At 39.3% G+C, this 14,033-nt stretch overlaps 1 protein-coding gene and 1 pseudogene across 1 annotated transcript in view; one reads left to right on the plus strand and one right to left on the minus strand.

Annotated features, from left to right (window-relative positions):
• The window catches only part of LOC145479642 (uncharacterized), a 167,662-nt pseudogene that overhangs the window by 109,731 nt on the left and 43,898 nt on the right, over positions 1–14,033 (plus strand).
• The window catches only part of LOC145480142 (uncharacterized), a 58,516-nt gene that overhangs the window by 6,063 nt on the left and 38,420 nt on the right, over positions 1–14,033 (minus strand). The window contains exons 11-18 of the mRNA XM_081458597.1: positions 13,889–13,960; positions 12,848–12,919; positions 11,901–11,972; positions 10,348–11,353; positions 9,851–9,941; positions 7,849–7,914; positions 6,029–6,097; positions 4,675–5,063 (exon numbers count right to left, since the gene is read on the minus strand). Of these exons, the coding sequence (XP_081314723.1) occupies positions 4,675–5,063; positions 6,029–6,097; positions 7,849–7,914; positions 9,851–9,941; positions 10,348–11,353; positions 11,901–11,972; positions 12,848–12,919; positions 13,889–13,960 (1,837 nt within the window). The remainder of the gene's footprint in view (positions 1–4,674; positions 5,064–6,028; positions 6,098–7,848; positions 7,915–9,850; positions 9,942–10,347; positions 11,354–11,900; positions 11,973–12,847; positions 12,920–13,888; positions 13,961–14,033) is intronic.

Here is a 14,033-nt window from a genome sequence, read left to right on the forward strand (position 1 = left end):
GGTCGGTTTAAAAAGCCAACTGAAATTACTGGCTATCTAACGGTTTACATTTTGAAGAACAGCAAACCTGAGACCAACCCTAACATCTCGCGACAACAACTCGCCGCGGTAAAAAACCTTCAACAGGACTCTTCTATTACTGTTGCACCAGAAGATAAGAGGAAGGCTGTAATTGTCATGGACACGGTTGGGTACAAAGAGAAAGTTAGTCCTTTACTGAATGATGACAACACCTACACAAAACTGGGCTTGGTTTTCCTCATCCAATTTACGCCATTAGAGGATAGGATACCCATGTAAAACCTCGCCGAATTCGTTGTTTTTAAACTGATCGAGGCCACAATTTTTATAATTCATTGACCAGGCCTTCCTTCAAGACCATAAAGACTAAGTCGCAGCAAATTTCCTAATTTGGGGGTCTATTTTGCTTAAATTTTGGCGGACTTTTGAAATTTAACTGGAGAGTCACGCGGTAAAATATGTTAAATGACCTCTGCTTTTATATTCCAATCCAGAAAATTTTCGGGCTTTCCGGTATAAAGTTGTACTTTCGATACAGGTTCCTATAATTATGTATCCGGCTCCGTGTTTTTCGCCAAAAATCACTACTTAGAATCCTTCTTTAGCAACAGAAAAGGGAGAATTTTCTTACTCGCGGGAGAATTCATAGCATATGAACGCGACACTCAGACATATTTGAGCTGACTAATTGTGTATGCTGAAATACAATGTTATCCTATCTATCCGGTCCAGTGGGTCACAAATGATCTCCGCCCACTTTGATTCGACTTTTCTAGCGATGAACATCATGAAGTTGTTTCAGTTTGTCTTAAAGAACAGCTATTTCAGTTGCGAACAAGATCATTACCCGCAAACGTTAGGCTGTGCCATGGGGTCTCCTGTAAGTGCCACACGGCGATCGCTAACCTGGTAGTGGAGTTTACAGACTGAGGAAAAGGCAATTTCCACCGACGCTCATTTTCCACGATGACGGTACAGGTGGTGCGTGGATGATAGCCATACCTGCTTAAAGAAAGACTACGTGGAAGAGTTTCGTAACCATCTGAACTCTGTCAACCCAAACATCCAGTTTACTAAGGAGGTTGAGGAAGACGACAGGCTTTTTTTGCTGGACTCTACAACCACCAGGGTGTATGGAGAGATACAATTGAGTGTATACAGAAAACCAACACACACAGACAGATACCTCGACTACAACTCCTATCACCCAGTGCAACACAAAAGATCAGTTGTGGATACACTCATTAACAGGGCTCGACAAATACCATCGACAGAATCAGAACGATCCAGAGAGAGGAAACATGCTCCCAAGAGAAAACAACTACACTTTGCGGTTCATCAAAAATTGCAAATCTTACGGCAAACTGTCTCGTGACGCTTCTAGCAACAACGACAGCTCCGACGCTAGCACATATATCACCTAGAGCAATTTAGTGGTCATTTCAAATGTCGAGGCGTCTCTGAGAAAATCTCACGAATGTTACGCAACAGCAACGTTAAAGTAGGATTCAAACCTCTTAATGTTTTACGCGCTCGCTTCCCATGGGCCAAGGACCCTACTCCACAGTCAAGAGATGTGGCTTACAAAATCTGTTGGGCTTGACTGTGATTTCTTTTATTATGGACAAACAGATAGAGCCTTGGCAACGCGATTAAGACAACACAAGAGGACGGTTCGAGTTGGAGACGGTAACCCCTAAGGTTGCACAACACGCCAATCAGTTTGGCCTTGTTCACGCCACTGCTGTGGACAAGGTTCGCGATTACCATAACATACTTTTCTCGAGACCTGGGATTCTTAAAGAAGACCGAAATACGGGCAACGAACATATCGCCATTCCAAATAGTCACTCTCATGATTTGGTATGTCGCGCAGCGTTCGTTCGTTACATTTCGCCGGCGTTTCGTAGCACGAGCAGAACTGTGAACTCAATTTAGCGGGCCGTATTCTACTATACGGTCTGCTAAAATTTAAAGCTGTTTTTGTTTCCAAAATGTTTCGTGATTTATCGCCAAGTGGTCTTAACTTTTTTAGCAAGTAAGAATTTAAAACTTTTTTTGCTTCTGAAGTTGTGTATTAAAACCTACTAACGAATAAAGAGTCACTTAAAAACGATTTTAAATTGACTCGTTTTGCTTTCGAGGTGTGTCAAAAGTTTGAAGCCGTTCCGCGTGAAGAGATATCGTTCCCGAACCCGTCAGACACACAGTAGAGATATATATGTTATTTGCCGGCTTAAAAATGCTGCCCGAGGCCTGCGGCCTCGGGCAGCATTTTCAAGCCCTCGGTCACAGTTTTTCACTATACGGACCGACCCTAAGCCGGCAAATAACATGTTTAGTTTTTTTCCTGCAGTAAATTGGTTTTACAGATTTCAAATGGGTTTGTTTACACAGCTCTTGTCAATGAATCGGCTTGCGCGCCGTCTACTAACGAATTGTAAAACATCTTGGCAACGAGCGAGTAACTCAGATGGTAGACAAAGAAAGATGTATTGAAGAACAGATTTTTTTCGAACTATTTTATGTTAGTTGCATTTATTTCACGAGTTAAGTTCTCCAAAAGTGTTTTTGCGGTATGAAATTTCGTGCGAAGTTTGAAGTTTTACAACAAAAACAATTTCTGTCAATCGCCGCTTTTAAAATCACTTGAAATCAGACTTTACTATCGTTAATTGAATAGCAGAAAGCGTAGAAATTCGTTAAGTGTATTCCACAGAAATTCTCTTAAATACAGCAACGATCAGAGAGGTAAACTCGCCTGAAATTGACTCAAATTTTACGGCGAGAGAAACACAGGATTACGCGCCATTACAGCGCCAAGCTACAAACAACCAAGTAAACTCTCACAACTTCAAAACACTCGATTGAATTTACTTACAGTGACTTTCCTTGCCATTTTAAAGTGAACAGAGATAAACTTGTGTTGACTAATCGTCGATGGATGTGTAAAAGAAGGCAAAAGATTGACGATTGCCGCTAACTTTTAGGAGCGAAATTTAGGCAGCGGGGAAAAAAATCTGGCCCGTGGGCCGTATCGTAAAAAACTGGACCGGTCACGTGCGTATGATTAGCCAATCAAATTCGAGGATTTAGGATTCCGGGCCGCTCAGATGCTTGAGAAAAAAATAAATAATAAATATCCTACTAACCTCGTTTTCTCGGTCCGTACTGTAAGTTACGGATCCTAGTTTTTCCACTTCGATTTATGGTCCGCGCGTTTCGCGCTTGGGCCATAAATCGATGGGAAAAAACCTGGTCCGTAACTTACAGTACGGCCCTCGAACTCAGTTAGTAAGAGGTATATAAACTTTGCTTTAACGTTTTAGTAGAGTCCGTGTCAAACACAACGTCCAATGTATACTACTGATGTCCATCCTAGACTGCAATTTTAGCATTTTTAGATTGGTTTAGCTTGGTTGGTGTTATTTGTTAACTGTTAGATTAAATTTGACTGAGTTAATTCAGTACGAAACATGCCATATTTCCAACAAGTTACACCAATTTATTTACCAAGATTAACCATTGCATGTTTAGTAAGAGATAAATACCGAGAACTTGGGCATTTTAAAATACATACATGTGTACATGCATAAATATCAACGTTTGAGGTATATATCTCACTATTTTCATGATCAGCGATTATTCATTCCCCGCGGATTTCCGAACAAAAGAGAGACTGCTCGCAGTCAATCGACGACAGTAAGATCAACAATGTTTAGCTGCTCTCGTGGAGTCTAGGAACCTCTAGAAGAACGATCTTGTCGATGGGACGTTTCAGGACCGCGGACTTGGTTTTCAGCGTCTGACTCTCCTCACAAGAGCCGTCTCTCTTGTTTCGTTTTACCTCTAGGAAGCGACCAAGGGGCCACAAGCTTTCTCCAGTTGTCTCTCGTTTCAAAGTAACACTTTTACCTTTGCGGTGATCGCCTTCTCACTTATAGCAATTCAACTCCTAGATACTGACTTTTAGAAACAAACTCCAACCGAATAGAACAAAACTAAGCATAAGCCCACAAGTACGCATTGCGGACCTATATTAATCTTAGTGTCAGGACTGGTGCGAAATCTTAATTTTTTATGTTAGCGCTTTTGAACTAGGATACAAGTATTTTACCATCATTATAAATATTATAGTATTAGGACAAGATATAGCCCGTGAATAACACGTTATTAATTTTTACCTGCTTCTCTTGGCACTAACGGTGGACCTGAAACTTCAATACAACCCAGCAGTTAATTTTCCTGCATTGTTTCGTTATAAGTTGTGCTTCTGCTTTTAATATAACGGGAAAGGGCCTACCCATGAACTCCGTAATTAAACAGAAAATACAAAGTGCCTTGTTCTGGATCTTGAACATTAAGCACTGTCATTTCCACGTTTTAATGGTCTGCTTCTCCCTTATCTTGACGCGCTAACAAACCAAGAAGTAATTTATTAACAATAATTGGGGGTTCATATGTGGACGAGAATACAACGCGTTTGGCTACCTTTTTGAAGGATGCAAAAAGGACGAACACCTCACAAAAGAACTATACTTCTGAAACTCATTAATAATTCATCAAGTTTGAAATAAAGAAAATCACAACCTTGAAGGATGTTTGGATATCCGGTCTTAACATAGATTTTGACGATTTGACTTCTTCGCTTACTCCTTTCTTTTTGTTTCGATTGAGAAGATATATCCCGATGAAACACTGTCTTTCGTGTATGTGTGATATATGGCATGTAGTATGAACACGGCTGGTCAGAGCCAGGTGAAAGCAACGGCGAAAAAGCCACGCATCCCATGAAGCAGATGAAAGTGGTATTTTGGAATGTAAAGACAATTTACAATCCCGGCCAGAATGATATTTACGCGGCTTCCAGGGGGGTAGGAAAAGTGTCAGAGGACCAAGAAAAACTTGGTGAAGATCGACAGAAACAGACAGGAGCGAGGGGAGGGGATGAAAGAGTTGGCAGAAGGCTCGCCAAGTGGCACAATAATTACCTTCCACGACAACCACGTGTAGAGTCCCAGCCACTCCTTCCTCTTGTTCTGCTTTAAAATACAAACCACAAAAAAATAACCATCTTCACACTTTTTTTCTATACGACTGAGTCTGAAGCTTTCATGCTTCATGGTGAAGATTTATTAAATTTTTGACCTTGCTTCTGTCAAACCTTCCAAAAATTGACTTTCTTGCTTTCTCAGTATTTGAAAGATAACATTCTAAACATTCATTAAATCGCTTGGAGTGTATATGACAGATATATATTCAATTGATTGGATCTTCTCGAGATCACGGTATGGAAATCGGAAAAAAAGGATATCGTTTTGTTTTTTTCACCGCGCTTCAGCCGTCTGAAACGTGAAATCTACTTCCGGTTGGGTTAGAAACCGCAATGGGTTGAAACTTGGCACATATCTTTAATTTTGAACCAAACAACGAAAAAAGTGAGTGAAATACAAAGAAATTTGACACTCGCGTAATTGTCGCGTAATTTCTCCGTTAAGATACGTACGATCTCATGTAGATTCAATCAAACAAGTGAAAAAAGGACATATCATGCACTTCTTAAATAAAAAAATTTACTGAGGTAGCAAGAACACTCAGCTTGTCTCTTCACCTTCTTAAGTAAACATGAACATATGAGCTCGCACATACAAGATGATTCCCTCTATCTCTATCGCTACGTTTATTGTCAGCTGTTTTCTTCAATGCGTATTTCTAATTTTCAAAGTCCCAGGCTGCTGATAGCCTGGGCGGAACACATGCGTGTGCTCACAGCTCCTGTCGAACTTCCTTAACACAACAAATTCATGCTAAAAACGCAACAAAATATAATAGACATGAAATTGACAGCAGCCTGGTCTTGCTCTTCTGCTCTCATCTTTGTTTCCTTGCATTGCTTCGTTTTGTTGTGTTTCTTTAGTTTGCTGTGTTTTGCTTTGTTTTGTTTCGTTTTTTGTTTTTAGAAAAGCACACACTCAGATTCAGTTTTTAAAAAGAAAGTACAAATTACCTTGTTCCGGAACCTGGACATCAGGAACCTCCATTTCCACCATTTCACGATTTCCTCCTTCTCCTCGGTCTAAACGAGCGAACGAACAGGCAAGTATTGATTTACCTTGGTTGGTATTTTTTTTAATCTGGCATATTAAATATTATTTAAAGACTCTTGATCAGAGTGGCAGACAAGTAAAGAATTTTAAGAAAACGACAAAACGTTTGAGTTTACAAAACGTGTTTCGACAGAAACTTCTGTCATCCTCAGTTAATCCAAGTACAAAGCGATGGAGCTGAATTTATGATAAGCAGAAAATGCTAATTGTGATAAATAGTAAGACAAAACGTGAAAGTGTGAGAATTAAAGAGATAATTTTAGATTAACATGGTGTAATTGTTGATTCAAAGAGGGTTTTTCTCTCTGAATACGTTTTATTATTTATTTAAATATTAAAACACGCTTTATTTTCAATAATTTACTCCGATTTATTTACGAAAGTTAACCATTGCATGTTAAGTAAGATAATTACCGAGGGGTGAGGTCTTTTAATACTTTTTTTATACTGTAATACATATAAAACCTGAGTGATGTCAGTGATGTACACGATTAATACCGACGTTCGAAGATTTTTTTGTTAGTTATATAAATAATAGCCTCCATTTGGCGCGAAAATAATGCTTGGATATTTGTCCGCGGACATTCCTGTTCCGAGAAGCGAAACTTTGAGTTACAAGGAACAGATAATGTCTAAGGACAAATATCCGAGCATATTTTTAAAGTCATTGGAGGTTATTGTGTTTATTTTCCTTCAAACATTTTTCCCAGCGCGCGCGTTTTAAAAATTAGGGAATATCACTCGGATATTCCCTAGTTTTAGCTGGCGCATATTCAGTCAGGTGACGCGTTTAGAACAATCGCGTTTAAGCGAAAATGTTTGATGGATTATAATTCATGATATAATTCATGAAAAATCATTATATATCACCAGTTTACAATTAGTATTATCATTTTTTCTTTCGAGATCAACTCTAAACAACGTAAATTTGTTTTTTGTTTTATTGTTGCAATTAGGCGGTTTTCTGGCTGTACATGTTTAGTTTTGTTGTTCGTGAACTTGGGAGGGGTACAATTTCAATTTTCTTTGATTTCATGTTGTTGGTTTTGCTCGTATACATTTGACGTTGGAAAGGAACGGGTTAAGGTGTTTTGTGCAGCGCCGTATTAAATCCGGTAGGCCAAAACGTACGAAGACAAATTTCAAGAGACGGCAATAAGATTTCATCATTATGGGGTGACGATCGGAGAGCAGCAAGGTCGCTGCAGGCCAAACTGCTAAGCGAGTCCGAATCCCAGGAGAGTTGTTGTGAAACGAGCTTATGTATAAGATTGCCTAAGATTGCCTGCGTTCGATAATACGAAGCCATTTCCGATTCCAAATGTAAAGAGAAGAAATAAAAACGAAATCCGATATGAAATCGAGCAATTTCATTTTTTTTTGTGAAGAAAAACTGGTACCAGAATAATTTTAAGTTCGTCACAGTTCTTTTTACTTTTTCTAAAAGCTTAAGATATTAATAGGTGCCTGAAATAACACCAAAAACAATTTCTCATTAGAACTCGAGAAAATAAATATCAAATTTCAAAGAAATTGTGCAAGCACATGAAAAATTTCATCATCACTTTGATTTCACCAGTACTTTCGAGTGTTTCATATAAAAAAAAAAAAAAATTGTTACAAAACTGTCTCATGAGTTCTGTCTGCCGTTCTAATATGACCATAAATCAGGAAAGAGCTTACAATCGGGTTCAAATTTTAAACAGGTAGTACAAATTACCTTGTGCTCGATCCCGGGGATGAATCACTACCATTTCCACATTTTCATGATCTCCTTCTCTCTGATCTAAACGAGCAAATACAAAAAGAAGTGATTAATTAACAATAATTTGAGGTTCCGACTTGTACTTTTCTGTAAATTTCTAGCAGTAGCAGCGGAGACCAATACCCCTTAAGAGGAATATGCGTGTAATATGATCTCCGGTGGTGGAAGCCAGGTGGAAGCCACGATGGGATGCGGTCATTGAAACAAGTGAAAGTACATTTTGGAATTCTAGAAAAGTATTGACGTGGCTTCCAAAGGGGACATGCAGGACAAGTGGTGGAAGATCAGCAACATCTTGGTGATGAATGGCAGAAAAGGAAAGGAATGTGTAACTAGGAAAAAAGAGTTGCCAGGAGGCTCTCTAGTAGTTGCCCGCCTTGTGTGCCACCTAGGGACTGATAGAATAGATAATCACAGTAAAGCACTCCAACGTACAAGCAAAACTCGTAGGGGTGTACAACTACAAGACCACAAAAAAGCTTAAAACTGATAGTACATTTTCCCGTGTTGCTTTTCCGTGAACTTTCAGGAAAGTTGGACTAGTGTTTTTTTTTTTTCCTCAAATTTCCAACAACGTAAAAACTGCCTGTATAAGCCCAACTTTTGTCGTGTGCAAAGTCTTATGTGACCTGGTCGATGTTCTGTTGATATATTTTAAGCCATTATTTTAACAGAGATAATTGTAAACCCTATATTATCATTACTTATTAATTTTTGGTTGATCTGAGTAAACTGGAAGGAAAAAGGAACGCAAAAACCACCCTTCAAGACAGAACAGTAGCAAAACGATTACTCTAGGGAGCCAGTTAAGTCTTTAACCTAACTCTTATTCAACTAGAGTGGAACCTCTGGTTGCGACCACCTCTCGTAAGCGATCACCTCTCCTTAGCGACCAGTTTTCCAAAATACTAAAAGGTTCCAAGTCAAAACACTATATTTGGAACTCCTTGTAAAGGCTGGTTTTCACTAGCGACGGAGTCGGAGTCGGAGTCGGAGTCGGAGTCGGAGTCGGAGTCGGAGTCGGAGTCGGAGTCGGAGTCGTAGTCGGAGACGTAAGAGCGCTTATGACCTGGTGGAAATCGAAAATTGGAGTCATAAGCGGAGTCATAAGCTCGACGGAATCGGAGTCGGAAGAATCAGAACGTTTCCATTTCTTCCGATTCTGTTTATGACTCTGTCGCTTATGATCCAGTAAAAACTAGATTGTCGGAGTAGGAAGCAGAAGTGGAAGAACCAACCAATCACAAGGCCCAGAATGGAGCATTGTAATTGTTTTATTCTTCCGCTTCTGCTTCCGACTCCGACAATCTAGTTTTCACTAGATCGTAAGCGACGGAGTCATAAGCGGAATGGGTGTTCTGCTTCCGACTCCGTCGGTTTGATTTTCACTAGATCGTATCACTCTACGGTTCTGATTATGACTCCGACTACGACTCCGTCGCTAGTGAAAACCAGCCTTAAGCGACCACCTCTCGTATGCGACCGTGACCACTTTTAGAGCTAAAGGTTTGAAATTTTCTTTTGTATTTACTCTCCCGTAAGCGACCACTTGACAGATAATAGCACGAAAATTGGATAATAAGCCTGTTGTAACATTATTGCTTTTCTGGGTGGTACAAGAGACAGAAATTTCTTAATGGTATATGCAGGATTTTTTGCTTTGTTTTGTTTTGTTTTGTGACATTTCAAATGAATAAAGCTTTTAAAACTTCGAAGACGAAATGCACATGTACACACTGCACACTAGCAGTCTTAAAATAGACGACATAAAATGTCTTAAAAGTACCATTTGCTAATGAGCAAAATTTTTGACCTAATAGGGTCTAATCTCTCGTAAGCGACCACCTCCTGAAAGCGACCACCTAAGCCTGACATTTTGGGTGGTTGCTTACGGGAGGTTCGACTGTAGATTGTAAAACTGTGGATTTAAAATTACAAAATCCAAGACTCTATCTACCTTGTTGGTTGTGTTGATTCTGTCCCCATGTAAACCTGGCGCGCAGAAAATTTATCACCTTTCGCAGCTTGGGTATGATGAAGTCTTGCACCTGTGGGGATGTTTAAGAAATGTTTATCTAAAGTTGTGTTAAAAAATTTAAAAACCGTACAATCAGTACCGTATTTGGGAATATCACAGATCCATTACAAACAGTTTAAATATAGCGGGGCATGTATGAGTCTGTAGCTTCTAAGCTCAAACTGTAGTCACTTAAAGTTAATTTCTCGATGGTCCAAAGCTATGGCTCGTTAATAGTTGTAGTAATATTCTTCATCATCAAAGTAGCTCTATTGCTTTTTAATGAATGCAGTGATGTTACGACACTATGTGGTAAGATATGAGCACATAGAAGCTAGGGCTGTGATTGAAAATCATGTTCAGCAGTAAAGTATCCGGGATTATCTAATCATCTAGAAGTGTTAAGTCACCTTAGTGACCTAAGTGTTATTTCGCACCTTAGGGGTTGATAATGTGTATATGATCGGATTCAGGGCTGAATTGATTGGCAGGACGAAGACGGCCATCCAAACAGGGAGGTCGTCTGAGGGGTAGAAATCCTTCTCCACCAAGAACTTGATACCAATCACTATGATCGGCAACCAACAGGCGCAGTCCGTGAAAATGATAAAGGCAAACCTCTTTGCAAGAGCTGTTTCCCTTTTGGCAGTGGATGATTTGGCCCTAGCCTTGATCTCTCTGCTGGTTCCTTGGTGTGCGAGGCGCCGATTAGAGAGGCAGCTTTTTAGGAAGATTGCTACATATGCAGCAATCATAAAGATGATGAGAAGGAAATTTAATCCAACAAAAATGGCGACTGAATATTCCCATCCAGGTGGAAATCTAGCAGAAAGCTGAAGAGGAAGGCACACGACTGACCTGCTGTAGTATGCCGGTCGGCCAAGAGGATCATTGAAATAGTGGATACCACTTATGGGAAGGAATGCTATGATAAAGCCAATAACCCATACAACCACACACAAAATGTGTGCCTTTCGGCGGGTCAAGCTTCTTCCGCGGTAAGGGAATACGATATTTTTCAGCCTATCAGCAGATATCAGAGTGAGCAACATTGCAGAAACCTCGCTGGATAATACTGATATTGCTCCTGTGATCTGACATGGTAAACCGAATCGCCACTGGAAGTCGTGCAAATAATAATCTCCTGACCACAGGCTGTCTACGACTGCTATGGTGATTAAGTACACACCCATCAAGCTATCCGCCATTGCCAAGTGCATCAGCATGATGACTTGGACCACATTTCTCTCTTTAACAAAATGGCGCAAGACAAGCACACACACAGCACCGAGCAGCGAAAGGACTCCAATGGCCCAGATGCTATTGCGTGGGGCTGGGTTCCTTAACATTTTTTCGCAACTAGCGAAGTTTTCGACGATGGTAGAAATGCAATCGGCATCTTCTTTCTTCAAGTGACAACACATCATGTTGGTGTCCAGCGTCCTACAGAGCACATAAAATAGAGACATTAAGTGCCAGTGTACGACAATAAACACAATAAACCGATGCAAAAAAGCTGAAACATTCTTCACGGACCTTTCTCTTTATGTAAACCGCGAGGGCTCGTCCATACCAAAAACTACCTTGAAAACACCCCGTTTGATCAAAAATCCTGTCAAGGTATAATTGTAACTTTCGTGGAACCGTCGGGTAACGTTAACAAACTATTGACATGTTAAAAGATGACTTAGAATTATTAAAACAGAAAGGGAGTTAATAGTCGCCTTTTCAGCAAACAGATAAATTAGCACAGAGACCCTCTGCCCCACATCAGAAACAGCTAGAAGCGTTAAGTGAGGTCAATAACCAAGCCATTCAGCAGAATATAGAAAGGGTTTATTGATACTCATAACCTGGCCAGTTATTGATGGACAGCAAAACAAGTTTCCTCCTGTCAATACCTTTGCCTAAATTAATACTTAAGAGTAAGGGAGGTCAGTGGAAAATAAGGTTTATACCTATTGATTCGAAACATGTACGCCCTACTTACACCCTTATCAGGTACTTCATATTTCTGAAGAAGCCATTGGGAAGTTCATTCATCATATTATCATGCATGAATCTGCAAATATAGAGTCACATATCATTACAAGTATTAGACCCCGTGTTACAGCACATTAGAATAATAACACGACGTTGCCTAATTAAATTCGAACTCTATGATTTCTTTTAAGGAATAAAACCTCCATTGAATCAAAGATCATCAAAGACTATTGCAATCAGTTTCTACAGGAGTAACAGGCGAGCTTTCAATTCCTAACCGTTGATAATAAGAGCATAGGAAGAAAAGCCGCGCTAAAACACAGTATACGTACTAAGCGTACTTCTTAATCCAATGACGGATGTTGATAGCGTGTCTGAGCAAAATTTCGCCAGAGATTTTTTTTTCTCGAGCGAGTAGTCGTCGTAACCTGTAAACTTCTAAATGCATATAATAGCTAAAGCATGAATCAATTGTTTATTACTGTGGTAACTAAATAGATAGCGAAGTCAACCAAGCCAAATATCAGAAAGGACCCATCTCCAAGGTGTAACAACTGAGTTGCTTGAAAGACATGCTTTTTATCGTCATTTCAGTTTTATCAGCTTTGAGATTTAAAATCTGCGTTTTTAAAAGATGCGGAAAAAGTACCATGCAGGTCGAAGAACTGAAACTATCGGGCTCAGTTCTCATACGAGTACCATTAACTTATTTGTGTTCCACTGAGCACGTGACTAGTAATTAAACCAGATGCTGACAGAACAAGGGAAATTGAACCCATATTGCCCCACCATATTCAGACGCCGCACTTCTACCTTCAACTGAAGTACAAATATAAAAGTTTGGGAAAGTAAATAAGATAAATAGAGATGATATATTATAATATATGCATTGTTACGATATAACACAATGTACATTGAGTAACAATGAACCGTTAGATTTTTATTTATACTTACAGAAATCGCAAATCCGGGAGGTCATCAAAGTTGTCAGTGGTAACACGGAGTACGCCATTGTTGTTCAAACGGCTGTAGGAATCAAATAGAGACAGTGACAAAGTTGACAGCAGATTGAGATTAGCAATCAGATTTTCAGCCGAATAAACTATCACCTATTGAAATCGACGGGCATTACTATAATTCCTTCACGAGATGCGCCTGCAGGCAACCACGGTTGTGGTATTCATCATCTTCGACTGGTTATTTGTTTGGATAAATACAGCTACCATGATTCACCTCTCAAAGAGGGAAGTGGCCATTGCATTAGTCAAATTCTAATAAAATTTCCTCTAGATACTCTAACGATTTCCATTTATTTCAGTCATTTCTTTACGTTGTATGAAATTTTACGCTTTGCCAAAATCGCGCTGACCGAATTCAATTGAAACTTGCAGTTGTGTACCCGCGCTCATTTTTTTTTTAATTTCTTGGTTTTAAGGTCCGGTAACGACCTGCTTTTTGCCGTCTTAGGACTTAAATTATCCAATACTATTTCAAATTGATTGTCTCTCCAAAACTTCCGAATAACGCGAAAACGTGAAAACTGTTTAGTGGTAACTAATACGAATAAGGTCCTACATTATGCTTGATTTGGAAACGAGTGTTTTTGAGGGATGGATTTTTCCGCAGTTCAAGTTCCTCGCAATGGCTTTCAAAAACGTTTTGGATTCCAGTTATTATTATGGATTCGAAATATAAGAATGAGTATAAAAATAGAAAAAAAGTAATGTAGGAAACGCTGACTTAGATGTATGAAACGTTTATAAAGTTTTTCACGTATTTGGTGGGAACATTTTTTGATATAATGATAGCCTTACATGTATACTATCAAGTTCTACTTGTAATGTAGTTCTACTTGATATCGATGAAAAACAACAACAACAAAAAAAAAACTAACAGAAACAGGCAATTAATGTTAAGCATAGAAGGATCCTACACGTTTTCCAAAATATTTGCAGCCCGCTTCTTGTAGACGTTTTGAGCGAAAAATGTACTTACATGGTCTTAAGGTTTTTAAGGTCTTTAAAAACTCCTTTTGGCAAATTCTGCAGTTTGTTTTGCGACAGAAATCTTGAACATGAACAAAAGGGTAAATGTTAAAAGTCTAACTGAGGTTAAGTACAGTATTATTATGGGATTTTAC

Source organism: Orbicella franksi, chromosome 2 (genome assembly GCF_964199315.1).
Source record: "Orbicella franksi chromosome 2, jaOrbFran1.1, whole genome shotgun sequence".
Taxonomy (NCBI): Eukaryota; Metazoa; Cnidaria; class Anthozoa; order Scleractinia; family Merulinidae; genus Orbicella; species Orbicella franksi.